The sequence below is a fragment of the Eulemur rufifrons genome, chromosome 1, assembly GCF_041146395.1.
Source record: "Eulemur rufifrons isolate Redbay chromosome 1, OSU_ERuf_1, whole genome shotgun sequence".
Lineage (NCBI taxonomy): Eukaryota > Metazoa > Chordata > Mammalia > Primates > Lemuridae > Eulemur > Eulemur rufifrons.
The window spans coordinates 54,417,518-54,445,110 of NC_090983.1; the positions used below are offsets into that span (position 1 = coordinate 54,417,518).

At 40.1% G+C, this 27,593-nt stretch overlaps 1 protein-coding gene across 3 annotated transcripts in view; it reads right to left on the reverse strand.

Annotated features, from left to right (window-relative positions):
• Positions 1–27,593, reverse strand: part of ITGA6 (integrin subunit alpha 6) — a 72,639-nt gene that overhangs the window by 5,831 nt on the left and 39,215 nt on the right. For 2 of the 3 annotated variants that reach the window (XM_069471017.1, XM_069471007.1), the window contains 19 exons: positions 26,348–26,558; positions 24,128–24,321; positions 23,912–24,000; positions 23,100–23,218; positions 18,521–18,619; positions 18,212–18,273; positions 13,735–13,895; positions 13,409–13,552; positions 11,495–11,610; positions 11,167–11,356; positions 10,995–11,078; positions 10,818–10,897; positions 10,587–10,664; positions 10,397–10,499; positions 8,904–9,077; positions 7,419–7,517; positions 7,202–7,312; positions 7,005–7,103; positions 600–725 (listed from right to left, as the gene is read on the reverse strand). In XM_069471017.1, coding sequence (XP_069327118.1) covers positions 600–725; positions 7,005–7,103; positions 7,202–7,312; positions 7,419–7,517; positions 8,904–9,077; positions 10,397–10,499; positions 10,587–10,664; positions 10,818–10,897; positions 10,995–11,078; positions 11,167–11,356; positions 11,495–11,610; positions 13,409–13,552; positions 13,735–13,895; positions 18,212–18,273; positions 18,521–18,619; positions 23,100–23,218; positions 23,912–24,000; positions 24,128–24,321; positions 26,348–26,558 — 2,339 coding nt within the window. Of the gene's footprint in view, positions 1–599; positions 726–7,004; positions 7,104–7,201; positions 7,313–7,418; positions 7,520–8,903; positions 9,078–10,396; positions 10,500–10,586; positions 10,665–10,817; positions 10,898–10,994; positions 11,079–11,166; positions 11,357–11,494; positions 11,611–13,408; positions 13,553–13,734; positions 13,896–18,211; positions 18,274–18,520; positions 18,620–23,099; positions 23,219–23,911; positions 24,001–24,127; positions 24,322–26,347; positions 26,559–27,593 lie in introns of all 3 variants that reach the window. The other variant, XM_069471026.1, reaches the window with a different exon arrangement.

Below are 27,593 nucleotides of genomic sequence, written 5' to 3' on the forward strand. Positions count from 1 at the left end.
CATTTGTAGGACATAGGGAAAAGATACGTTTTATTTGCAGCCAAAGGACCAAATTCTAATGAGGAACATCCTATTGAGCCTAGATGTTTGACACAGGCTACGATGACTTCTTGAGATATTCACTCATCTCATGCTTTTCATTCCTAATCTAGCTGCAAGTGGAACAAACACCAATGGCTGCCATGAACAGTTCTTTACAGAAATTGAAATAAGCAGGGATACAGATTCAGATTAATCTGACATCTAACCATTTGGCTTAGATCCAGACTATAATCTTAGATGAAGACACGTTAAAGCAGTAAAATTTAAATCTATTTGCCAAACATGCTAAATTCTATGTAAGAGACACTAGAATTTATTCATTTAAGAAACTTCTTATAATATACAAATAATATACCTTTAAATACAAACTATTAGGTAGATATACCAGTGTTCATTATAAAATTCTCTTAAACTTGCTGTGTCAGAAAAGTTTCATAATAAAATGTTGGGAAAAAGGAAGTGATGGAAAAGAAAACATACTATCAGTGTTAATTCCCGTTTTTAAAAACACGAAATAAAGTTTGCATCATGAAACTCAAATGCCAGATAGGACTTACCTTCCATAGTAAAAACACTAATAGAGCAAGCATCAAAATCCCAGCAAGAATGGCCACTAGGATGATCCACCAAGGTATTCCTGAATATTGAGCTACAGTCTTTGAGGGAAACACAGTCACACGAACCTATGGGGCATAAAAGAAAGCAGCATGACTATGTAATGAAGCAAGAGTTAACAGCAAGAGTGTTAGTTCTAATTCTGCTCCTGAACACATCTTGGACAATACAGCCTGTGGATGGATGAGGTGACTTTCTGATGCAAGATCCTTTCCCTTAATGATGGAATATTGCTTCGAGATGCATTCCTTGAAGATCTATTCACAGAATCTAGAAAATGCTGGGTTGTGTCCTAACAAAATGGCTATTTCTTTGCTTACTTGTCTTTTAAAATTTTTTGTTATCAACAAAAGTAGATAAAACTATATAATGAACCCTCATGTATTCATCACCCTGTTTCGACAATTACCAACACACAGCTAATCTTACTGCATCTACAGAACCTGGTATCTTTTTCAGAATGATGACACTTTCTTTTAATTCATTTTCAGCAATGGGAAGAAAAGGCCCAGCTTACACACAATCAGCCTACTTCCTCATTCAGACTTTAAAGATGTTATGAAATATAAAAATAGGGATGGAGCTCCATGACTGATAGATACCATTTTAATTTTTTCTTAGGATATCAAGCTAAAGACCCTCATAAACAATAAAATTTCTTGAAATGACTTGGTGCAATCTTCTACAAAAATATGTATGGACAAACTAGACCCTGGATTCATTCAGAGGCAGCTTAGAGCTGAAGCTGCTGCTGCTGAGAAGCTTAAATTAGAAACATTGGATAGTTGGCAAATTCTAATTAAGTAGTGTTTACTCCGAAACTGAAACCGAAAAAGTTGCTTTTGGCAACTCACAACAACCCAGTTATACGGGTTTAGAAGTCAAGTGGACTTTTGTGATGCCAGGAACTATTTTTCAAAGTTAAAGACCTGGTGATTGCTATGGACAAGATTTTGTAAACTATACTGATTAGAGATCTACCGGTTTGCAGTTTTTGATATTTCTGAATTAAGAGAATGTAAAGGGTAAACAAAACTCAGAAGGAGCATTTAATGCCTAAGAAACATTTTTAGTCAAGTATTCTATACTAGTATTGAATCACAGATGCTGCTTAAAAATGCTTCTATAGCCTGAGTCAGCAACATAGCAAGACCCCATCAAAGAACAGAAAGGTTAACTGGGCATGGGGGTGCACACCCACAGCCTCAGCTTCTCAGGAGGCTGAGGCAGGAGGATGGCTTGAGCCCAGGAGTTTGAGGTTGCAGTGAGTTATGATGACGCCACTGCACTCTAGACCAGCAACAGAGCAAGACCCTGTCTCAAAAAAAAAAAAAAAAAAAAAAAAAAAAAAAATTACAAAATGCTTCTATGTCTCTACTGTGCTCCAATACTTCTACACTATGATTCTTTTCTAAAAATCTCTACATTAAAGTACTTCGCTTCCCATTTCTATTAGAAAACAGCTCATCAACCTCATTTGACTTACAGAAAATACTTCAGAAAGCAGCAGCAAAAGTGCTTTTCTTTAAACATTTACTAGTCAGGAGTTTCCAGCCAAGCATACTAACAGGCAGACACAACACACCTTAGCCAGCCACCAGGTTTCCTGTTATGCTCTGAGGTTTCCCCAGGCTCACTTCCCCTCCCCACCTCCCCTCGCAGGTGTCCCAGTTTGCAGCTGAACAACCCTTTGAGATTGCTGAGTCCAGCACAGGGGCATCCACAAGGGAGGGAAGAAGCAGAGACAGACCAGTGGAGAAATGATATAATTACGTGACTGGTAAGCTGACTACAACACAAACAAAACGATGATTTCAATTAGTCTATGCTGTATCGCATCTGGCTTTGCTTCCCTATTATCTAGCACAGGGAAGGCACAGAGTGCCCCTGTGGCAAGGTGGCCATGTGGAAGGGCCATCCTCATTTGTAAGAATAAGTTCTCTTAAGTCAGGAAGTGGAGACTGGCCCAGGGCAAGGGGAATCGGCCATTCTAATCACACATGTGTCAGTGCGGCTGGAACCGCTTCCATACATGACACAACCAACCACATAAGGGGTGATCAAGGGGATTTGTGATTTTGCAGGGGGAGGGGTGGGTAGGAGGATGGGAATCCAGCTGAAGCTCTAAGCCCCTGGTCCAGCCAACGTTCAAACCAGGGCTTGGAGCCTTTTAGATATTATGAAATAACTCATCGAAGTTAGGGGCTGGGCTGGGCTGGCTACACATTTAAAGGGCAGATGTGCTCTGTGGTCCCAGAAGGTGAGAGGCTAGTGAGCAAGATGTTATTGGTTGTGTGCTTCAATTGTCAACTGAAGCTTTTTGTCCTTTTGGTATGACAGTCAATCTCCCGCTGGAATTGGGAACAGGGGCAGCTGGCCACACAACCAGGTGGGTGGCGGAGAGTGGGGGGATCAGCTGCAGTTCCCAGAGCTCTGAGCAGCCTTGTGTCATCTTGTCATAGCAGCTGCTACTGATGAACAATAACGGCTTAAGGTGAACAGAAACTACTGTAGAGCTTTACAACAATTTCTTTCCTTGGGTTTCATTAAAATGTAGCCATTTCCATGGGAATGACCTATGCATGTGAACCTCATCCATCATGTGCCCGTAAGGGGACAGGGGCTTCAGCTTTGCTGATGCGCTAAATTTGACCACCAGTAGCAGTGCTTAGACCACGTTAGTGTGACAACTGACACACACTTTCTCTAAATTACTCTGTAATGTAACACCCACTGCTCTCATTGAACATCAGTATGGGAAATCACTCGATGAGGGGGTTTTCATATCTTTTACAAAACTATCTATGAAGGACACCATCCCCTCTTAGTGAGTGTTCCTCATATAAGGAATCCCCTTATAAAAGGATCCATCTCTCAAGTTCTCTGAATTTATCAGAGCCAAAGAAGAAAATCCCTTTTCCCTGAAGAATAAGGTGCTTTTTACCTATCCTATTTTCTTTTACCTTTTGCAGCCAGGAAGTTTGGATACTCTCTATTTGCTTCCTTAGGAATGAAGCCAGGATATATAAATACAATCAATAAACAATTCCTCCTTCTTTGGCTTAATTCAACAATTCTCTCCTGGTTCTGTCTCCGAGACATGAAATTCTTAACAACTGACACCGTATCTCATTCAACTTTGCTTCTCTAGCATCTAGCCCAGGGAGGCACACGTGTCCTTAATAGGTGCTTGATAACTGGATGAATTTAATTTAATTGATGCTAAAGTGTAATCATCTCACCTAGATCAATTATGCAACTTCTGCTTTCTCTGACTTTGTTATAACAGTGTTTTAATTTAAAAGTGTTTGAGAGGAAAACAGAATTCTTGAAATTGGTTGGGTTATAAAAAAAAGCAAAATGTTTTTTCTTTCTTAGTTTTTTTTCTTTTAAAGCTAGGATTAGAGTAAAGGTAACAAGAGGTTGTTTTGACATTAAGATCAAAAGACAAGACTGAATTCTTCAACCTCTTTCGCCTCTATCTCCAAAGAAAATGATCTTCACAGATGAAACTGAGATAAAGTGCAACTGTTACCCACAACAAGTAAGAGGAAGGCATCTTGACACCTGCATTAAGCTCAAATCTTGAGGGCCGGATAAGCTGTACCTTAAAATACTAAAGAAAGTATAGATATAATATCTAAGTTACTGTATCTCAGAAATCACAGAAAATAGAAGAGCTATCAGTATCAGAAGACTAGACGTAAGAAATAGGTTCTAGATATAAGAGACCAGTAATCCATTCACAAATCTATCAAAGACCAGTGATCCATTCACAAATCTATCAACTATGAAACAAAGTAGGATCACAGCAAAGGCTCCAATTCTCATTAGGAGGCATGAGCTCTCCAAGTCCTAAGAACGTTAAATGCCCAAGAGAAGCTCATTTTCACCTGTGACCCAGACACTAGACTGGATCCCAGGGTCCCCAGTTCTACCATCTTCCAGAGGAAGAGAGCTTGAAGAGGAGCCCCAAGGCCAGGTCTCTGCTCCACTTGCTGGTTGCATGACCCTGAGGGGAGACAACTTTCTTTGGACTCAGTTTTCTCATCCGACTTTGAGATGTGGGGACCAAGTGTCACAAAGTCAAAGAGCAGAAGTCCTGGAATCAAATATGGGTTTCAATCTAGGACCCCAAATTACATCTCCTCCAGGAGTCTGCTTGTTTGTAAAATGGATACGATGTCCACCTCAGCATTCTTCCCACGTTTAAAGGATAAAGAATCTAGTAAATTGTGGACATTAATTAATGTTAGTCCCTTCCCCATGAAGTGTTCTCTTTCCAGCTCTAAAACCCCAGTGATTCTCAGAGTTGCTGATTTACAGTTACAGAAAGTTACAGCTGCTGCCTTCAGTCAGAGACGCAGAGAAAGGATTCTCAGGGAAGGTGTGGTTTACTTAAAAGTCCCCTATGATGCCTTATTGATAAGATGTAGAAAGGTGGGCTGGACTAACCTGCAAAGATAACATAAAGCCAGGGTGACCATATGTCCTGGTGAGCCTGGGACAGTCTTGGTTGACACCACTTGTCCCAGCATCCTGCCCAGTTTAGATTTATCCCAAACAAATGTATTCTGACTTGGATGATAAATTATAAGGACACCCTAAGGACCGCTATATTTCAGAAGCCAGAATGACCATGGAGGCTCACTAAAATTTTTGGCTAAACGACTGAAGCCAGAACATTTCCATAAGTAGACTGGCAGATTAACGTAAGAGCAGGAATTCACAATATTTCTTTCTCTAGTCTCTTTTGCAAAACCTTCCCATTCATGATCCCTGCCATGACAGGCAGTCATTCTACCTCAAGATCCTGATAAAAGTCCCTGTGGGTTCTAGACCGCCCCAAGCAATCCCTCACTGGCGGTTCAACACAAGGTTCTGTGCCTAGTCCTGGTCAATGTTTTTGTTAATTACCTGGATGAAGATACAGAGGGCATGCTTCTCAGTTTTAAAAAAAGATAAAGCTTGCAGGAATAGAAAGTTGAGAGAGCAAAAGATCAAGATTCAAAATTACTTTGCAAACTGAAACTATCGGCCCAAAGCAAATCACATAAAATGTGAGGATACATTTAAAGTCATCCTTTTAGATTTTTTAAAACTGCTCAAGGGCAGGATACTGGAAGCATAGCTTGACAACAAATTCTGATGAAAACATCTGAAAGTTTCAGTAAAACACTAATGCAAAAATAGCTGCTGCTAAAAATTCAAACACAATCCTCAGCAAAAGTTTAAAAAACAAGTTTTTTTAGGCTGGACTGACAGAAGTGTGGGTGCTGAGATGCTGGGAGGTAAAGGCCCCCAGTGTAAGGGGGACTGAGCAGACCACATCTCAGCTAATCTGCCCAGCGGGGCTGGGGGTCACACTGCCCAACAGGGGCAGGCCCAGGAAGGGAAAGGCCAGGACCAGTTCAGCTGTGCCCCACTTGCCGGATAACTGAAAAGCTGGGTGCATAGCTCTGAAGAGAATAAGAGACATGTCCAAGGAGGCATGACCGTTTCCTTCAATCATCTGAAAACCTGCTACATGGCCAAGAGAGAGCACTTATTTTAGACTTGTTCCAAGAGGTATACCAACGACTTATTTTACCAGATTCAATTCAGGTTTCATATACAAAGAGATCTTTTCTAATAATTGCACCTGGCCACCTGTGGCATATGCATTCCATCACTGGGACATTCCAACAATGGCTGCAGCCTCAGGGACAGCATAAGGGTCTCTGTAGGAGGCCGGGCGAGGTGGCTCATGCCTGTAATCCTAGCACTCTGGGAGGCCGAGGCGGGCGGATTGTTTGAGCTCAGGAGTTTGAGACCAGCCTGAGCAAGAGCGAGACCCCATCTCTACTAAAAAATAAAAAGAAATTATATGGACAGCTAAAATATACATAGAAAAATTAGCTGGGCATGGTGGCACATGCCTGTAGTCCCAGCTACAGGCTGAGGCAGGAGGATCGCTTGAGCCCAGGAGTTTGAGGTTGCTGTGAGCTAGGCTGATGCCACGGCACTCTAGCCCAGGTAACAGCGTGAGGCTCTGTCTCCAAAAAAAAAAAAAAGGGTCTCTGTAGGGCTGCAAGGTGCACCCATTCTTTCACGGAGCCAACAGCTCTCAAATCTACATGGCCACTGCTAAACTAGATAACCCCAGATTTACTTCTTTTTTTTCAATGATTCTATTAAAATCCAGCATTGGGGTGGCAGCACATGAAGACACTATCTGTCTTTTCTTTAATGTGAGTAATAGGAATATAAGGGAAATGAGCGCCAAAGAGCATGACTCAGGCCCTGGGCGTAGGGCCGAGGGAAAGGGGACTTGCTCTGACCCTGAACGAAGCCGGGGCGCCTCTCACCTGCGTGCCTGCATTTGGCAGCTTGATGTTTTCGGCGGCGGCAGTCACGTCAATGGAAGCGCGCACGAGAATGTCCAAGTAGTTCAGTTTGGAATATTCCTGTTTGGAGACAGTTAAGTGAATGCATTAGGGAAGTGAGAAATGTCCTAGGCGGTGGCAAATGACTTCCAGGGGACAGCCTCACGGGAGGGCCACACCTCTAGAAACGTGCTGTTCCATAACCTGGAGCGCAAAACCAGAGAGGCCTTGCTGTCCAGCCCTCGCAGCGGGCACCTGATGTTCACACAGTTCACGTTCACGCTGCAGTTCTAGGGAGAAAGGAAGACCGGTCATCAAAAGACATCGTTCTAGGGAAGTCCTTTCCCTCATCCCTCATCCTCTGTCAAACAGTCACAGCTCTTGAAAAATACTTACAAGGGTCTGATATTTTCTTTCAGCAAATAAAGAAAATTTTCTGTTATCATCTCTCTGTTTTTCAGCAATTTCCCGTTTTCTTCTTGAGTTGTGAGATTCCTGAAAAGAATTATATCCAAAATAGTTCCACATTATGTGATTCTTTATCACTGCCATACGAACCTCTTGAGCATGCCCTCCCAAATAATGCTAAGTTCAGATAACCAACAATTAATATTCACCCCTTTCCTGTCACCAAAGGCACAGAAGTAAGTGTAAAACCAGCAACTGGGATTACCACTCTAACTTCAAGTTTATCGGTTCATTCACAGGACGAGGTTTACTTAAGTAATTTATTCCTGCTCTGACCTTCAAACTCAGAGAAAGAGAAGGACACCTTCTTGTTCCTTTGTGTCCCCACCAAACTGTAAACACACTGAGATCTGGGGTCAAATCGTATTCCTATATCCCGAGCACCCGGCTCTGTACCTAACAAGTGTAGACAGCACATCGTGAATGAATAATCGACACCGAAGAACAGAGAAAGAAGCAGAAAGACCCATTATATGACTAATGCAGAGCAAAACACTGAAAAGTAAGCCATAACAATTATTAAATTGCGTTTTTCTTATAGCAAAGATTAGGAATAATGGACCATCTTGGTGTTTTTGGAGGGAGGTGCACTCATCTCTGAGGACCATTTTGGGGGGTCTGATCATCTTGTTTTTAAAGTTGATGAGAAGCAGATCATGCCAAAAAGCCACCAACTGCAACCACTGATCATACCCAGTCACCTTAAAATTTAAAAGAAACAGATATGCCATGACAAAGCAAAATTTCACCACACTGGGACATAAATAAGCCAGTTACGTAAGTGTGGAGCAGGACAGGGACGGGTGAAGACTGCAGGCTTTGAAATCAGGCAGAACGGAGCTTGAATGCAGAATCTGTCTCTTAACAGCTGAGTGACTCTGAGAAAGTTCTTTAATCTCTCTGAATCTCAATGACTTCCGTGAAAGGGCAGAGATAATCAAAACACCCCACAGGGTGCAAACAAAATGCTTATTAGCACAATGCCTGAAACACAAGTCCTCAATAAATATTTACTATTTAAAAAATTAGAATGGAAAAATTTCAAGGTCATTTGCTAAGATGCCAATATCTTTTGTAATGAGTTTAGTTCTATACTTGGTGCTAACATTGGCTGGCCCAACCCCAGGAGCATGTCTCAGTCCTTTTTATTTTATATATCTCTCACTGCGTCATAAAGCTTCAGAAAATGTCATTTGCCTCAACAGGCACTGAATGACTGCCTCATGTGCTCTAACAGTCACTAAGCAGCAAAAATGCCTCAGTCTGACTCAGTGACTCAACTGTAAAAGAGAAATTGTGACAACCAAAGAAAAAGTCAACCTGCCAGTTTCCTAAGGATAGTAACATATTCTCCTGAAAAGTTAGTTCTCTTATTTATATCTACAGAGACATTAGGTAAACCCACCAACATACCTTTAGGTTCAGGAGGTTTATTTCATTTTGTGGCTCGCAAGTTATCTTTTCCAATCCTTTGGATTCTACTTTCACCAAATAAAGCAACCATTTGCCATTGCTAATTTCTTTTGGCCACTGAATATTCAAAGTTGCTGTGCCAAGGTTTTTAAGAGGTTTACCTAAGTTAATTACCTGTTAGAAAATAACACAAGAGAAAAAAGGTAAAAAATATCCAGCATAATTCTACAATAAAAGCACAGGTTCCAAAAATAGACTACAGATAGGATAATCAAAATAGAGATTTGTGATGAAAGATTCTTGTCAGTAAAAACAGGAAAAAAAAAAAAGGTCAAAGATAAATGATTGCTAATTCAGTCCAGGAACAACTGCTGTGGGTAACAAAATCAGCAGTGTAGATATGCTATGTTCTCATCATGCCCAGGGAATGTCACATGTGCATTTGTGAATCGCTCCGTAAGCACCCTGCTCGGCAGATGACAAAGCCTGCGCACCACCAACTTGCTTCTGGAAGAGCCCATTCACTGCAAAAATGAAGCTGACTCTGTTCCAGGGGAGACTTTGTATAAAACCCCATGACAGCCATGAATCTGAGTGCCCAGGCTAGGAAGGAAACAACTTCCTGCAGCATAAGCCAAAAGCAGGAGGTGAGAGCCCTCTTTGTCTGTGTGCAGACTATTCTGGAACCCATGGACTTCTTCTTCAACCACACCTGCAGAGATCATAACCGCCGCCACCACCTATCCCAACTGTGTCTATAATGCTAAGAGACACAGAGAATTCAGCCTCTTCATCCTGCTGGAGTCAGAGATGGGTTCATTCTTAACAATTCAGACTTTCATACCTTCACGGCCACTATGCTTTCAGGAATGTGACTGGAGCCATACAGACCTAATCCCACATGGAATTATGAGTGGACTCCATATCAGGTGTTTATGTCCTCTCCACTGGACAGAGAGTCACTGTGGGTGCCTAATTTGAAATGGTTGAGAGCCAATCATGGTTCAGAGCCTTCCTTACTGGCGTATACCAAATCTGTATTCACACCATCACAAAATTGGGTTTGTGAAAGGTAAATAAACATTAATATTCTTTAAACCACATGCAATAAGATGACCTCATAATGGAAAAAGAAAGAAATCAACACATTCTAAAGCCAAATATAAATTACTTTGTGATTTTTCTTTGTTTTATAGACTCTGGGAGAAAAAAATCAAGTATTGCTTTGTTTCTGTACCACCTATACATGAACACTTTCTAATAAGAAAGAGACCAAACTGAACTGGATTCTGATCAAAGTCCTATGTTCTCCATTTTGGATGATAAAATTTTTAATAAGCCAGTATGTTGTTTAAAAACTGGCAAATTCATTTTTAACTGAGGATTTGTTTATATTGCTTATTTATTGTTATTTATTAAAATTACATACTCAAGACCATATCTAATATATGTTAGCTTCTGGTATAATAAAAGAACCAATCAGTCCAACTTACCCTGAATTCATACTCTATTAAACTTCCCACTTCATCTTCAGATTTCATAGCTTGCTCACCAACAACTGTACCTCCAAAATACACCTGGGAAGGTTTAGCAACTCTGTCAAATTAAAAACCACCAGTTTTAGTGAGGATTGTAAATGGTTCTTTCAAACATTGATTTGTTATGCTAAACACAAACACTTACCCAGAGACCGATAAAAGCAGTTCAATAACCACTTTTGCTTTAGCTGTAATTGAAGCCAAATTATCTTGATTGCTTGTTCTGAAAATGAAAAGGAAACAATAGGGTTTTATTTTAACAGTCAGTTTTCTCATTACAGTTACATTTCTTTTATGAGTTAGATCAGGGCTAATTCATTGACTACTCATGTTTTCATGAAATAATTCTGAATGGAAAGGCTGAAGTAACTCTTACGTTTCCAACTTCAGATTAATATCCAGATCTGTGGTGTCAAAGGTGACCTCTGTTGTACTTAAAATCAAATAAAAAGTAACCTAAAAAAACACACATAGTCATTAACACAGGCCATGCTTATAGACAGAGTAATGGAATTAAAGACAATAAAATACAGTACGTGAAGGCATCACCTACACTGGAATTTCTTTTAAAAGGATTTCCGAGATCACAGTCTGCTTGCGAGCCATTCTGGTTGGCAACACAACTCAACTGTTTCTCCTATAACAGAAAATGATACTAGGTCACAATACATTCATTTGCCACCCCAGGTGGTTTTTCCCTCCCAGCTGGTCTCTAAAGTACTTACAGGGAAGGCCCTCAGTTCTCTATATGCAGAATAAGTCAAAGTGTCTGGGAATGTTGCAATGAGTTTAGCTTCATGTGCATCATCACCATCTTTTGCGGGATTCCTTGGATTGGAAGGGCTGTTTGTCACTGTTATTTCTAAAGCAATATCCTTTTGATCTTTTAGAACTAGTTCTGGAACACCTTTTTGACTATTAAAAAAACAACAAAGAAAAAGATAAAGTCCTCAATACATTGCCAGTAACATTTTTTTTTTTTTTTTTTTTTTTTAACAAAAAGCCACTGTGAAGTCAGAGTCATTTTTGCTAGTGCTACAGAGCAATTCTTACATTGGTAAATAAGAAAATTTGTCTTGACTTCCTTCTCTGGTACAAAATTTGTATTCTAGTTTAAGGTTGCTATTACACACATTGTCGTCTCCACAGCCCTCTTTTAAGAAGTGTACCTGCAGGAAAACAAAACCATTGTCATTTATGCCATGCAGGACTCAGAAAAGCATCTAACTAGGTGACTGGCAGTTCATTTCCCTCTGTGACAAACACCATTGCAGAATTCAAGTTTCAATTGTACTTTGTCATGCATCCAACTCCCATTTCGTCCTTCAACAAAACTGTGTCTTAACAACACTTTGACCAGGGCAATGAGGCAGCGCAGTGTAGTAACAAGGGTGAGCCCCACAGTCGCACAGACCTGGGTTCCACACCCGGCTCTGCCACTCACTTAGCCGTGGGGCTTCGGGCAGGTCATCTAGCCTTTCAAAGTCTAAGTTTTGTCATAGGTTGTATGGGGATACTGCCAACCTACTTTATAGGGCAACTGTAAGAATTATCAGTAATGATGATGCTAGCTAACCCACGATTTACATATTTTAACTCATTTAATCCTTACAATAGGCCTCGGAGGAAGATACTACTATTAGGAGTCCCATTTTACAGATGAGGAATCGGAGCTTAAAGTGAAATAAGCCAATGGCACAGAGATCTGGCACAATGCTAACAGGTGCTCCATAATCGCACTGATACTTAATTAGGAAAACTGTTTCCCTGCTTACATTTAACATGGCTATGGAGCTGGGAATGCATAGAAGAGATAGTAACATAATGACAATGAATAACATCAAAATGGAAATACACAAAAATGTAGGGAATTAAATGTGGTGACAAGACTGACCAAGTGTAGATTTAGGCATCAGCTCCTGAGCCTACGCCAACGAGTACTCACTTCTGTAAAACTACATCCACAAGCCACCAGCACCCAGCAGCCACAGAGTGGACACTCGATCACCGATTGGATTTTGACAGCAAGTGCATAGTGCCAAGTCAAGATGTCATAGCTTGCCAGGCTAATCTTGCATCTTAACCACCCTAAACCCTAGCAAAAAAGACCTCACTCTTATGAGGTATCCAGCAAGCCATATAATATAAATCTTTCTTTTTTTTTTTTTTTTTTTTTTGAGACAGAGTGTCGCTTTGTTGCCCAGGCTAGAGTGAGTGCCGTGGCGTCAGCCTAGCTCACAGCAACCTCAAACGCCTGGGCTTAAGCAATCCTACTGCCTCAGCCTCCCGAGTAGCTGGGACTACAGGCATGCGCCACCATGCCCGGCTATTTTTTTTTTCTATATATATTTTAGTTGGCCAGATAATTTCTTTCTATTTTTAGTAGAGACGAGGTCTTGCTCATTGCTCAGGCTGGTCTCGAACTCCTGACCTTGAGCGATCCACCCGCCTCGGCCTCCCAGAGTGCTAGGATTACAGACGTGAGCCACCGCGCCCAGCCTAATATAAATCTTTCTTCCAAAGATGACTTAGGGATACACTAAGTGACCATTTCGTTGCTAACAATACTTTGCTGAATTTTGACATTCCTTGATTTTAATGTTCCAAGTAACAGCAATTTGTTTTCTACATTTTAATGTTCTCAATGGTAAAATACAATGTATTTTTCTTTCTGTATACAGCCACAGGAGAAACGATATGAGACTATAAGCTCTGCCAATTACAGTCTCAGTAAGCGACGGTGGCCAAAAATGATGAAAAAAAAATATGGTCCCAAGTTATATTTCATGTTTCTATATTCATTGCTAATTTGGGAAACAAGCCTTCTCAAAAGTTTGCACATATTAAGCCTATTAACACAAAGGAATGACCTTTAAAGCAACTCACTAGTTCTAGTGCCTTCAAAGCCATTTGATTTAGCATCATAACGTGACAAAGACTTCAGCCATACAAAAATCAAAGACTTACATCTGTATGAACAGTCTTGGGTTCATTTGAATTCAGAATTGGAAGAACTTCTGGGAGTGAATTCACTCGCCTACGAGAGGTTGGCTCTTTGATCTCCACTGAAGCAGTTATGGGAATGGGACGCAGCTTATCTCTGATATTTTCCTAAAAAGTATGCAGTCATATAGTTAAGCATGGTATAAATGCTACTGGAGAACTCCAAAACAATGATTTTCTATTGATTAATGGGTTGCTACAATAAATTTCAGAAATCTATATATGTCACCATAAAACCTACCTTCCGTCCTGTTTAAAAAAAAATGGAAGTGGCCGTCTGCAGCCCTCACCTGTAGCCAGAGGGTTTCCTCCATGCACATTTTCTGCTGTTGCCTATTCAGAGTTAGTTCTTGAGTATACCTGGGCTCAGAACCTTGGTTTCGAAAATGAACTCTTGATGACAGGCCAGATTTTCTTCTTTCTTTTTCAGCTTCAAGTGTGCCCACAATTGCTAGATACAATTAACAACATCATATTAACTTTAAGTGCACTCAACAATCCAGCTACAAGTATGTTGAGCTCGTTTTAAAATATTTAATTCCTTGTAGAACAACACTTTTCCCCACTGCCATTGTTTTCATTTATATTTCTTGGTAACGGACATGTGGATGATTGTGATATTTCAAGTCAAGCTGTCTTTTCCTTCCTTTTCATGTTGGCGATGTTTCAAAGTTAAATTTTCATTGGGCCACCTGGGGGAGCTCAAGAATAAGTCAAAACCTTTCGGCAGCAGCTACTGTTAATAAGAATCGATCAGTATCTGGCTGAATTTCATGAACTCACGGAATACTAACGATAACTAGAGGGACCAACATTCCCGAAGGGCCTAAACTAGCTCTCTCCCTTTCCAAATCCGGTGCTTAAGTGGTCTTGTCCCTTTACTGTTCAGAAACGGTCTTTTGAAGAGCAGCAACTCCTGAGAGCCTGTAAGGAATGCAGAACCTCAGGTCCATCCGCACCCAGGGAACCAGAATCGGCGTTTTAATAGCATCACCAGATTCTTATACATATTGAAGTCTAAGAGGCACTGATAAGGGATAGTTGTCTAAACAGAAGAATAATATATATTAGAGAAGTCTTTTGACAGTAGGATGAGACCTTTATTTTTTTAAAAAGTGAAAGAATTAAAAGGTAAACTCTATTTCTTTTAGTGGCAGGAGGGCCCGTCTGGTCGGCATAATGTAGCTCTCACAATCAAAGTTTCCAACCTCCACCGGTTTAGAAGAACAGCCTGCTCTTGTCACCTATACTAATGGAGCTTGGAGGCAAGCCAGGATTTGAGGTATCAAAATCTCAGTTCTTGACTTTAGAATGCATTCTTTGTCGGTTTACTGGACATAGCCACTAACTACATTTTCGTGGGCCAATACTTAAATTACTTACATTAGGTAAGCACTCACTAGCCATCAAAAGGGAAAGCAAACCAAAGTGGGCAAAGGCCCAGAGAAGGCAGCCTCGAGGACAAAAATCTGCTACACAAAACAGAAAATGAACAACCCATATTCTAATATTCACATTAGAGTCAGACCTTTTTGAGAGCATCTATTTTAATATCTCCTTTTTGCAGATAAAGAAATGGAGGCTTAGGGTCATACAGTGAGGGACAGAGCCATCACCAGCTGTGACGTCTCCATCGCCAACATAGAAGACTGCCTTCCACAGCCTCCTAGCTGTCTGGGACTCACGAGGCCCCCGCCTTGGCTGGCTGTACTCCCTCCTCCCTCACCTCCCCACCTGCTTGGCTCTCCCACCTCTCCTTCAGATCTCAGCTGGGCCCTCACTTCCTACAGGAGCCTGTCCTGGCCTCTCCCCGTGATCCTAGAGTATTCCAGTTTCTCCAATTCCTACGCTTCGCTGCGACTTCCTGCCTTCCACAGTGAGGCAAAGCTGAGGACAGGGGCGATGTCACTCTTGCTCACCACCGCACTCCCCACATGATTTGTAAGACAGACAGACGGAAGTGGGAATAGCTTGCTTCACGTGAACGTGTGCACACATACACACAATTTGACATCGTTCTTACGCTGAAACAATAGCTATTCAGATATGTAAGATCAAAATTCAGAAACACTGACAGTTTTAAACAATAATTTTTATGTCCATCCAAAGAATTCTTAAATGTCACAGCTGCCAAATGCTCCCCCATTTTAGGCCTTGACATCGTGCATTTGTGAGTGACCTGCTAACTTCACAGTGAATCGGATAAAGGGCCCACACGCTGAGTCCCCCTCACGGCAACAGCATGGAAGGTGTGGATGCACAAAAACCATTTACCTATGAAACCCACTCTATCTGCCCTAACCTTCCTGACAGTTCACAGCAACTTAAAATCCTTGCAGGCCCCCTCTGCTGACCTTCTGAGCTGCAAGCCAAGCAGAACACTCACTATAAGTCTCTGTATGTATGGAACACCATATCTGAGGACTGCTGAGTTAAATAGCCTGGCAAAATAAGAAACTCACATCCTTGGATACCGGGGAACGATTTCAGCTGTATTAATTTAACATAGCTTTGTGCAAGTTCTGTTTTATTTCATTTAGAATTTCCCAATGCTGTGGAAGTACGAGCAATGAAAGCCAGTGTTCTCTAAATGTCTTCCAAGGAAACAGTGCTACCCATAATAGACCATCAATAAACACTTGGTTAATGGAGTAGTTATATAATATAAAAGTAATACACGTGGCATCAAATGCTGCATGAAAGCTAGGAGAAAGCTTGTAATTTATTTCATAAAAATGATCAATGTGGGGAAAGACAAGGAATGCTATGATGAGACTTCACATCTATAGTCCAACTTAGAGTGATTTGAAAAATAACAATCAGAATAAAATAAAAATGTTTTTCTCCATTTCCTCTCCCCTGCCTAGTCAAAGAATCACTGTTTCTCCTTGTCTCTCTAATCCACTCCCAACAATGGTAAGGGCCTGTTATTCAATTGGGCAAGTGGAAGGCGCTGCCTTTGGGTAAAAATAACACAAATGATAGCGAAAGGATGACAGATCCTGAGGAGTCATGGTATACATTTTCTTGTCATTAAAAGCCACACAAAGAACTGCTTTCTATACTCGACAAAATGCCGACCGCCTCAGAAAGCGACGTGAAAGGCCCTGGCGCCCCCGTGCACAAGGTCCTAGTGCACCCCCTGTAAGAACGCTTTGTGCGAGGCACGCAGGTCCCACGGGGGAGACCACACGACAGGAGATGGCCCCACAGAAGGGGAGATGAGGACACCACCTGAGGACAGCTTAGAATCTGGAAAGATGAAGGCTAAGTGAGCCTCTGACAGTGAGAATTGGGTGAAGGCAGCCTTTTAAGTAAAGACACAGCATACTGATTTAAACTGCTAGTCTTCATAATTCATCGAATCTTTTTATCATAGGTCAGTATCTTCATTCTGTTACCTTATTGGGTACGTTCATTACTGTCACCCAAGAACTCCATATAAAATTAAATAATTTTAATTTTAGCTACACAGCTATACAGAGCCCTGACCTGCGTGAGCAGACTCCTTGTCAGGCACCCTAGTCCTTAATGTGGTTATCTTTTTGGTTTCAAATAACATTAGAGTATGTGAATTAAGTTACATTCTGGGATATTAAAAGGAACATCTTTTTTAATAAAGAATACAGAGTAATACTCTAGATAATGGGAAAACTTGAGAGAACTCATTTACCTCAAGGTGCAGTAAAGACTGACAAACATACAAAAGGACAGAATGACCGTGTCCTTCCAAGTCCCTTGGTGGCAGACATAATGCACGACAATGCTGAGCTGCTGGGACCATGGCCTGACCCAGGATGGGAATTTCCTCATTCTTTTCACCTCCTCTTTGAAGAAAAGATTTTCTTTAAATTCCCACACCCCTACACTTGACTCTGGTGCCACACCTGAAAAGGTGTGGCTACTCCCAAAACAAACCACAGAAGACCTTAGCTGTGATCACTGTCGTCAGCAATGTCCAAATTTGTGTTAAAAACCCTCTTTTGGATTCCAAAGAAAGGAAGCAGAATAAGGTCTTATAAATGACAAACTGCTTTTCACCACATTTTCTCATTTCATCTCTGCCGCAATCCTATGTAGTCATTGCTATTAGAGGTATACATATTTTTTTTTAACTGATGGGAATATTAAAAACTCAGTGTTAAGGGACTTGCCGTGTGCTGCAGGCTCAGGCAGCATCAAAGCTGGAACCAGGATCACAGCCCAAGTCGGACTGCTCAGGGCCACCCTGCAAATTCCCGCGGGGGCCGGCACTTGGGAACAGGGGCCGGGACTTGGGAAGCCAGGTTGGGTGTTCTGGGCCCCGGAGGCCTCTCCGGGAGCGGGGCCGGGATCAGCGAGAGCACAACCTGGCAGCGGCACTGCGCCCTGCCCTGGCTCCCGCCGCTCCCCTCCCACCACCACCCCCCACCTCACGGCCACAAAACCAATTTTCCACATGGCTTTTCAAAGACCGAAGTGGAGGAAACGGTTGTGGTAGCAAATAAGTACTTTTCCAAGGCATTCTGTCCTAAACCATATGCTCTGGAAAATTCAAATGGGGACTAAATGGAGAGTTTTTCCTCTCTCGCTGTGCTGGGGCCTCTTGATTAAAGGGCGAAAGATACCCTTCATTCTTTAAACAAGAATTTATGGACCCATTTTGGCCGTTGCAGTTTTATTTTTCTGTGATTTAAGCAAAACTTTCAACCTAGCAGACAGAAAAAAAAAAAAAAAATATATATATATATATATATATATATACACTTAAATGTACTAGGTACTTACATATCGAAGGATTATAACCTGCGGGTTTGGCAGTATATTCAAAACAGGCTTTAACCTTGAGGCTGTATAAAATCAAACACATATTTCTTAAAAGATGCATTATTGCAGTGGAAAAAACCCAACACATCCCCACCTCTGATCCCCTCCAACTGCACACTGGTGAGTAAGATGTTACATAAAACTGACGGGGGCCTCTTCCCTTCACCTAGCACTCCTGGGACCTCCCTGTGGCTCCTCAGGGCAACAGGGTCACCACGAAGCAGAGGTGGGAACCTGAGGATGAGGCCACCAACACAGAGGGACGCTCACCATATCCCGCTGGGCGCCCCGCACGCAGTTTTCTGGCGGAGGTCAATTCTCTTAGGGGTTACTGTGATGGTTTTCTGAATATCAATCACAGGCCGGGATCTGAACACAAAGGAGAGAAAATATAAGCTCAGCTTTTTTCCACCTTGAACATGAGGTTAATTCACATACTAGGTGGCATCCTTAGCTGCCTAGTGTATCTTAAAAACCACAGGGAAAAAAATATTCACACATGTGACTTTCTGCCCCATTGCTGAAGAAAACAACTATGAATAGCTGTAAGTTTATATAAAGTCTGATTGTATAGTATTAGTTTAAACTCTTACAGACTTATGAGTATATATGCAACATGTTTCAGGGTTTTAAAGCAAATATTTTGTCTCCATCCCCACCCAAATACTCAAGTACCCTTGTATGTTTTTCCAAATACATATTAGTCTATATGTGCTTCTGTTAAAAATATTTAAAATTAAATATAAATGTATAATTTCAACTAAATGGGAAATTTTTATGCTCATTGTTCTGTATGTTGCTTTTATCTCGTTCATCAACATTGCTGAAGTCTACTCACATTTATACACATAGACCTAGTTCATTGTTTTTCACACTGGTGGTATTGCACTGTGTCTCAATATAACACCCTTCATGTAACCAGTCAGTCCCTAATTGGTAGACATCATGTTGTTCTGCTCCAACAAATCATTGTACATGTGTCTATGCACACTCTTGAGTTTATCTGTAGGATAAATTCCTAGCAGAATTTGAGTCAAAGAACATGTACATTTTTGATTATGAATAATCTTGCCAAAATACCCTTCAAAAAAGTTACACCAATATACATCTAACACCTAGGATGCTCAGAATCAGGGTGTTTACAACGTGTGAACCTGGCAATGCAGGAAATTCTGAACTTGTGAGTCTCCACCTTACAACAGTTGCCCTTCTTCAGCCTCCCTCCGCCTCCCACTCCCAAGCTTAAGTCTCTGCCTCCTACTGCCAAGATTGAATACAACTTCTGTATCCCCACAATATCTCTGTAAGCAAAAACCTGAACCTCTTAACTTCTTCCAACCTCTTCTCTGCCCACCCCAACGGAAACACTGGAGCAGCTGGACTCCCACACCTCATCTCTGCTCTCCCTCTAAAAACACCTTTCTCTCCCCTTATGTATCGCTCCCCTGTTCCCTGCAGCCAAGGGGACTGCCATGGGCTACAGCCTGACTTATGCCACATGCACAAGAAATGTAGGTGCATGGTGGTTGGGGGGTGCGAGTGGGATGGGGAGAAACTTCTTCAGCTCCCACCTCCATTGCTCTCCGCCAGAACCCAGAATTGGGTCTACGGTTTCACTAACCACGAGGATTCAGTTAGGCTGACTTCCGTGGGCTTGTGGTAAACCCAACCATCCTGGGAAACAGTGTTTTTATAAGAAAATGCATTCCAAATCCCAAAGAGCTAGCCCAAACCTCTGGAATCAATCTGTTAGTAGGCTAGAAAGGGCACGAGTCCATTCACAGCGAAGGCAGGGTCAATATGGCCACAGTCCCTGATTCTCCATTTTCCTTTATCTCAATTATTTACCTTTTTATTTTTATACTTAGACGACTGCTACTTTCTAAGATACGAACTAAATACATTCTTAAGTTTTGAGAGCATATTTAAAAGGCAAAAATACACAAGTATTTTTTAATCAGTTGCCACAGACAGAGCATTTTACATATCATAGTATTAATGCTTTAATGTGACACACATTTCAAAAGAAAATATTTTAACACACATTTGTGCCTAAGGTCTACTTTAATTTCTATTTTATTGGCTTGGCTATCTCATGTTTAATTGGTGTTTATTTACTAATTACCTTGAAGTACTAGTATGATTTAGTGGCCAAAAAATGCCCAGGACTGAAGTTGGGAAGATTTAGGTGTACACATCCTGCCTCTCAGGATCCAGCCTTGAAAGCTCAAGCAAATCCTGGGCCTCAGTTTCCTCATTTGTAAAATAAGGGGGTTAGTCCTCCTCTTGTTATCAAAGGATTTTGAAATTTACTTTCACACTAACTATGAGGAAAGAGGGAACAAGTTTACAGGGTTTGTTAGTCAATCTACTTTTGAGGACAAGAAAGTAAGGGTATTAAGATATCAATTACACAGATAGAGAGGCAAATATTTGACTGACTAAAGTTCAGCCATCTATTGGGGAAAACTTGGTAACCACGTTTTGGTACAGGATAGTTGAGGGTTATACCTCAAAATGGAACTAGAACTTCAAATTGCTATTTGATGGAAACTTAGCTAAAAGAGCTGAATATTATATATTCTTTTACCTTTTTAAAATGTTGAGTTATTTTAAGGTTAACACCTATACGAGTAGAGAGAAACTTGCATTAATAGGCAGTGTCTGAGAACCACCAGACAGGGCATATTCTCAGCACTTTTGCCTAGGAGAGCAAAGGGCACCACACCACGCCCCAGGGTGATGGGTCACGTGGCCAAGAGAGACTTGCAAGACTGACGCATGTCACCAACATCACCAGCTGCTACTGACACATCAGCATTTTCCTGAGCTCTTTCCTTCCCAAATTACACATACATGTTTATTTATTTAAGTGAACTTTTTTTGGCTTCTTCCTTTGACCTAATTAATATCTCAGACACATTCTTCTTCAGTTATTTTCTAGGCTCCTACTTTTGCCATCTGCAACTCCTCCTGTGCTCCTTAGTTTTCATATGAAGTGGCTTTCATAGATCTTGCCATTTCACCGGAAAGTGATTTTTTTTCCGAGTGTATGACTTTCATTATATCACATAATATTCTCTTCAGAAGTGTCCCAGGGTTGGTTTCTAATTCCCAGAGTTTTTGTTTGGGATATTTTAGATATTGAGGCTATGTGTACACCTGGAAGTCTACAGGGCAATGAAGGCATTAAGCACACATGGAACAGAGCTTTTTTCACTTAAGAAGTTCAATGAACATTATTGCCTATTTCTTTATTTTTTAAGGCATAAAATTCTCTATAATGCCAAATAGCTTTAAAAAAACAACCAAATGGTTTATTCTCCCTAGCAATTAAAGAAATGCAAAGTAAAAGACAAGATCACATACCACACTGACAAAGATTAAATAGATTCACCATATTCAATGTTGGTAAGGCTATTTGAAAATAGACCTTCTCATAGGTTGTTATGAGCATAAACAACTTATCTCAGAGTATAATTATTATATTAATAATTATATAATTATTGTATTATAATAATCATATTAATAGAAAAAGGTGCTAATCTACATCCCAGGAATTTTATTTATAGAAATTTTTCTCTTAAAAACCTCATCACATAGAGACATACACAATGTACTATAGCACACTGTTTATAATTAGAGACTAAAATTTCCATCAACTGAGTATTAATTCAATATCTATAATGCAGTAATATTAAATTGTTAAAAACAACAAGATTGATGTATATGTACTGACAAGGAGAGATACCCAACAGAGATCAGACTTTTAAAAACCAGATTAGAGAACAGCAGTTACAGTGTGGCCTTTTGACGATATCCTAAAAGTACAGAAATGCACAAAACTTAAAAGTTGTTTTATGGACGATGGGCATAATGGGAAACTTGCACTTTCTACAATTCTGTATTAACTTTTTTCAAGAATCTGCCACTTCTAAAATAAAAAAAAAAAAATTGTAATGGTGATTTCCAGCAATGATGAAAGCACTGGGGAAAGGGAGACTCAAACACAGTTGATGGGCAAACCAGTGCAGCCTTGTGTCTTTTTTTTTTTTTTGGAGACAGGGTCTCAACTCTGTCTCCCAGGCTGGAATGCAGTGGTGTCATGATAGCTCACTGCAGCCTGCAACTCCTGGGCTCGAGGGATTCTCCCACCTCAGCCTCCTGAGTAGCTGGGACTACAGGCACATACCACCATGCCTGGCTAATTAAAAAATTTTGTTTATAGAGATGCGGTCTTGCTATTTGCCCAGTCTGGTCTCGGATTCCTGGACTCAAGTGATCCTCCCCCCTTGGCCTCCCACACTTGTTAAAAAGAATACATGGGATTACAGGTGTCAACTACTGTGCCCAGCTAACTTCATTTTGGAAAAGTACTCAATGGCATGGTTATGCATCATAAATGGACAAAAGCAGGTTCAAAGACAGTGTGTATAATTATCATCTCAATTTTGTTAAATATATTATACATGTACAATCACAGAAATAAAAGACTAGAATATAAATCAAAATCTTGGAGTTGACTAATAGACGGTAAATTATAGAGTATTTCCTTCTTTATGTTCTTTGTACTGTCAAATTTTATGTTTTGTTTTTTCATCAAAATTAAGGTTTTTAAAATATTTATAAACATTCTCACTAATTTGGACCTATATTTTCCTCAATTACTTCAAAATTAGCAAGATTTTACAAAATAGATTTTTATTATTAACCTCAAAAGAAAAAGAAGTATCTTCAAAATTCACATAAGCCTTTGAAGTATAGATGTTACAAACTTTAATGCAAAAGGTCAACATTTTAGTGTAACCTGATTATTGAACATATTTAACCAAAGTCAGAGATAATATACCTGAAAACAGTGACTGAATCTGAGAGGGAACCAACAGCAACGTCAGGGTAAGAATTTCGATCAAGGTCCATATTTCCAGCAATTGAATATCCAAAATAAGGTGACGTACCCTCAAGAACCTGAAATAGATAGGGCATCAGAATGGACACAGGTCACCAAAATGAGCTTCTTCGCTATGCTTTGAAAAAGACACTCAAGTTTCTTTTGAGCTGAAGTGTAAGAGTTGACTCATAAATAAGTTATACTAAATTATAAATAAAGCATACATATACACATGATCTAACACTTCATACATTTCATAAAAATCATCTGTTTATATAGTATCTCAAAGGATAAAGAGCCAACTTGTGATGAGATTGTTTACTATTAATTAAGTCAATCAGGTTATTTCAAACCAATCCTCCCCACCTTCCCTATAAAAGTCTTATTTTTCTCTAAAGTAATTTCTAATTTTTGGTGTCTAAATTCTCCATGTAATTACAAGCATGCCCAGTTTCATCTCTATTTAGTATGCTACTAAAGGAAACAGATAACACTTCCATCTCTTTATGCTGTCAGGGTAGAACAGTCTTTTTGCTTTGGATTACTTTGATTCCTAACTTATGTAAGAAATTTTACAACTAAAACAAGCAGGCTAATTGCATTTATATATGTATTTTGAAGCTATCTTAGTAATACATTTTTAAAAAGCAATTCATACTATTGTAGACTTGTAAATAAAATAGTATTTAGTATGAAAAGTCACATAAACATTCTATTACAAGGCAAAAGAGCTGAGACTCTAGCTGTAGAAATCCAGGTTATTTGGTTACCTGTGTTGGTTTGGTATTTATTCCATTTGCAGATCCATGATAAATAAAAACCTTTCCCATATCATCATAAGGAGCTCCAACTGCAATATCTGTTGACAATATCACATTTTAACAAACAATTACATTTTAAAAATACTTCAGTATAGTGTTTTAAAATAACATAAGCACTCATTATTTAAACAGACAAATTATCTGATTTCACGAACTATTATCTACCTGGGTAGCCATCTTGATTAATATCCCCAATATTTTTGACTGCAATGCCAAACATAGAATCCTTGGTTCCATTAAGGCGAATTGGCTTGACATTATTCCATCTGCCTTGCTGGTTAATGTAGACATACACTGCACCTCCAACTTCTCCATCTCTATCAAAATACTGTGGGGCTCCAATAATTATATCTTGCCACCTGAAAACATAATGAGGGGAAAGAACTATGACCCACCAGCTAAATACTAGCAAGCTTAGTAAGAATAAAACCATATTTCAGAATGTTGCAGGGGAAAAAAAAAAAAAGAATAAAACCAGTCCATGTGTAATAGGGACTCAAAGATATATATATATATATATATATATATATATATATATATAAAGGTCATTAAATATGAAATGTCCGATTTCGAATCAAAAGTTTAGTTTATTATATCTCAAACAAGATGCAGTACAATTAATCAAAGTATGCGCCTAAACTATGGACACAGTTTTGCCATCTTAACAGTAGCTTGCTTATGTCAACAATGAAGAAGCCTGGAGAGCAAGTGGCAATGAAATTCAGAAAGGTATTTTCTAGAGTTTATTGATAACTGAATATTTTTTCTTGCAAGAGGTGGTCCAAAGCCTGGAAGTGGTAGTCACATGGTGCAAGGTCTGGTGAACACAGTGAATGACAACGAGTTTCCAAGTCCAGTTTCTGTAGTTTGAGCAGCACTGTTTGTACAACATGTAGTTTTGCAAGAGGATTGGCCTGTCTCTATTGGCCAGTCTCGGCTGCTTAATCGCAAGCATCCTCATCATTTGTCCAATTAGTTGCACTAGACATCCACTGTAATGGATTAACCAGGTTTCATGAAACTGTAGTGGACAATAACAGTGCTGGACCACCAAACAGACACCATTAGCTTTTTTTTATGAATATTTTGTTTTGGACCATGTTTTGGACTGTGTTTTGGCACTTCACCTTTATTCAACTGTTCTCCAAATGTTTGCGATTGTCAAAAAGAATCCATTTTTCATCATACATAATATATGGTGTAGAAATGGTTCACCTTTATGTTGTGAAAGCAAAGAAAGGCAAGCTTTGAGATGATTCCTCTTCCAGTGCTCATTTAATTCATGCAGCACCCCATCTATCCAGCTTCTTTACCTTGCCCATTTGTTTCAAATGGTCCAATATTGTTGCAATAGTAACATCAAACCTTGCTGCTAATTCATGCATAGGTTGAGATGGATTCGCTTCCACTACAGCTTTCAGCTCATCATTATCCACCTTGGTCTCAGGTGGCCCACGTGGCTCATTTTCAAGATTAAAATTAAGATTAAAAGAACAGAACTTCTCAAACCATCAACATACTGTGCATTCATTAGCCACATCCTTCCCAAACACTTCACTGATATTTCAAGCTGTCTGCACAGCACTGTTTCCATGATGTAACTCATATTCAAAAATAACAAATTTTTGACTTATCCATGGTTTCACAAAAATTGCTCTAAAAAATCTGAAAGAGAATTGCAAGCCAGAACATGTGTTTGAAAGAATGAGGATGTACCTTCACAATAAAAAAAAAAAAAAAAAAAAGAGTCAAAGTGAAATGTCAGAGATACCAACAGTCAAACTTAGTACTTAAGGAAATTGGACATTCCATACTTAATAACCTAATAGAAACTCAAATATGGAATTTATGATCCAATTAAAACATTTTTTAGAAATCAAGGTAGCCTGTAATAAACACCCCAAGAAAACCATTAAGGGTAAGAACTCAAAGCCAGCCCCTCAAGTCAGAACTATACTGCAGCAGGTACTCCTGGTAAAGACCTCACCACTCCAGCCTCCCCAGCTGGCACCAGCAGCCATAGATGTTGGCTTTGTCACCAATATCTACTTACAACAGGACATGCTGGATGCCCCAATAGCCCCTTAAGAAATCACAGAACAGCAACGTGTGGGTGTCATTCTTTAATTTTTTTTAAATTTTAAATCTCATGGACCCATGATCCCAAGACATGAATAAAAAATGAAAATAAAAAATGTAATCCTACGCCCTGGGGAGGGTAATGAATGCCTGCTGCCATTCTATAAATGATGAAGATGGGATAGTAAAAATCTGGCAGTAAAAACACTCCCGGAAGCAACTAACCTGAAAGGACGGCTTTCCCAAGACCTCCAGAAGCCAAAGCAGCAACTATCTGCGGTATGAAATAACCTAAGACATTCTTACCCATCTTTGTTGAGGTCCGCCACTGCCACGTCATAGCCAAATGAAGAAGCCAGACCTTCCCCATCAAATATGTGCTCGGGGAGAAGATGTGCAGACTTCAAGTCTCTTTTTAGCAAAACCACAGCTCCACTGTGATTGGCTCTCGGCGCACCAGATACAAAAGTGATCTCATCTTTGGAAACAATACCTTTCCCTGAGTCCAAAGAAAAGCCTAGAAAAACAAAATACAGGCTTTCACACCAATCCTGTATTTTAGGAGGTGTATGACATCGGTACTCTATCATTAACCTTTCCTCTGGCTTCCCATCCTCTCTCCTCCTGACCTTCCCACCAGCTACCACACTTACGAGTTACAGAGCTAGGAGATCTGACACAGGGACAAAGGGCGAGGGCCGCTCACTGCTTTCTATGGATATTAAGACTTTTAAAGAAAAGCATCTATGCTATGCAGCATCTGTATAAACTGAATTGTGAAGTATTCGTGCACGTTAACAATCAATTCGAACCCTATTTTAACATTGGAACTATGGTCAAAAGAGATCAAGCCAGACAATGAATTACCACGGGAATGTTACATCACACACAGAGACTACACCCAGACTTGTAGCATAACTGAGTGCATAAGTTCTGCTATAATGTAAGGACCAGTATTTTTACATGAATAATGTCCATATTCAATCTCCTTGGTAATCAGGCAAAAACAAATGCTAATAACATTAATATACCATAGATAGCATTTCATGATTTTGGATCACCTTAGTTCTCAGACACAAACATGCAAACAAAACCATGACTGATGATATACAGTATTTGAGAACCTACTATAAACAACAGAGGTGAAGAAGTTGTCACTGACATGAGTTACACACTTGTTCTGAGGGCAGAAAACATCAGAACTCCCAATTATAAAGCATCAGTAGGATGCAGATTACAAATACTGAGATTTGGTGGAGAGCGAATATAAATTGCCCATGTTAAAAACCATTCAAATTAAGCAAATCTTTCTTTATAAAGGTGAGGCAGATGCGGACTGACACAAGCTCACCCTTTTTGGTGGGTTTTATTTATGAAAAGCTTCACCACTACCGCTGCAGTTCTCAAATTGTGAAGTGAGTCGAAAAACATGATGAGCCATAGTTTAAAACAGGGTGATAGCATCGGATCCAGCTCTGAAAGCCACCTGGCAGCAGAGCCTCAACCACGGCATGCTTTGTGTGCGCATCACTCGAGATGAAACAGAAAATAA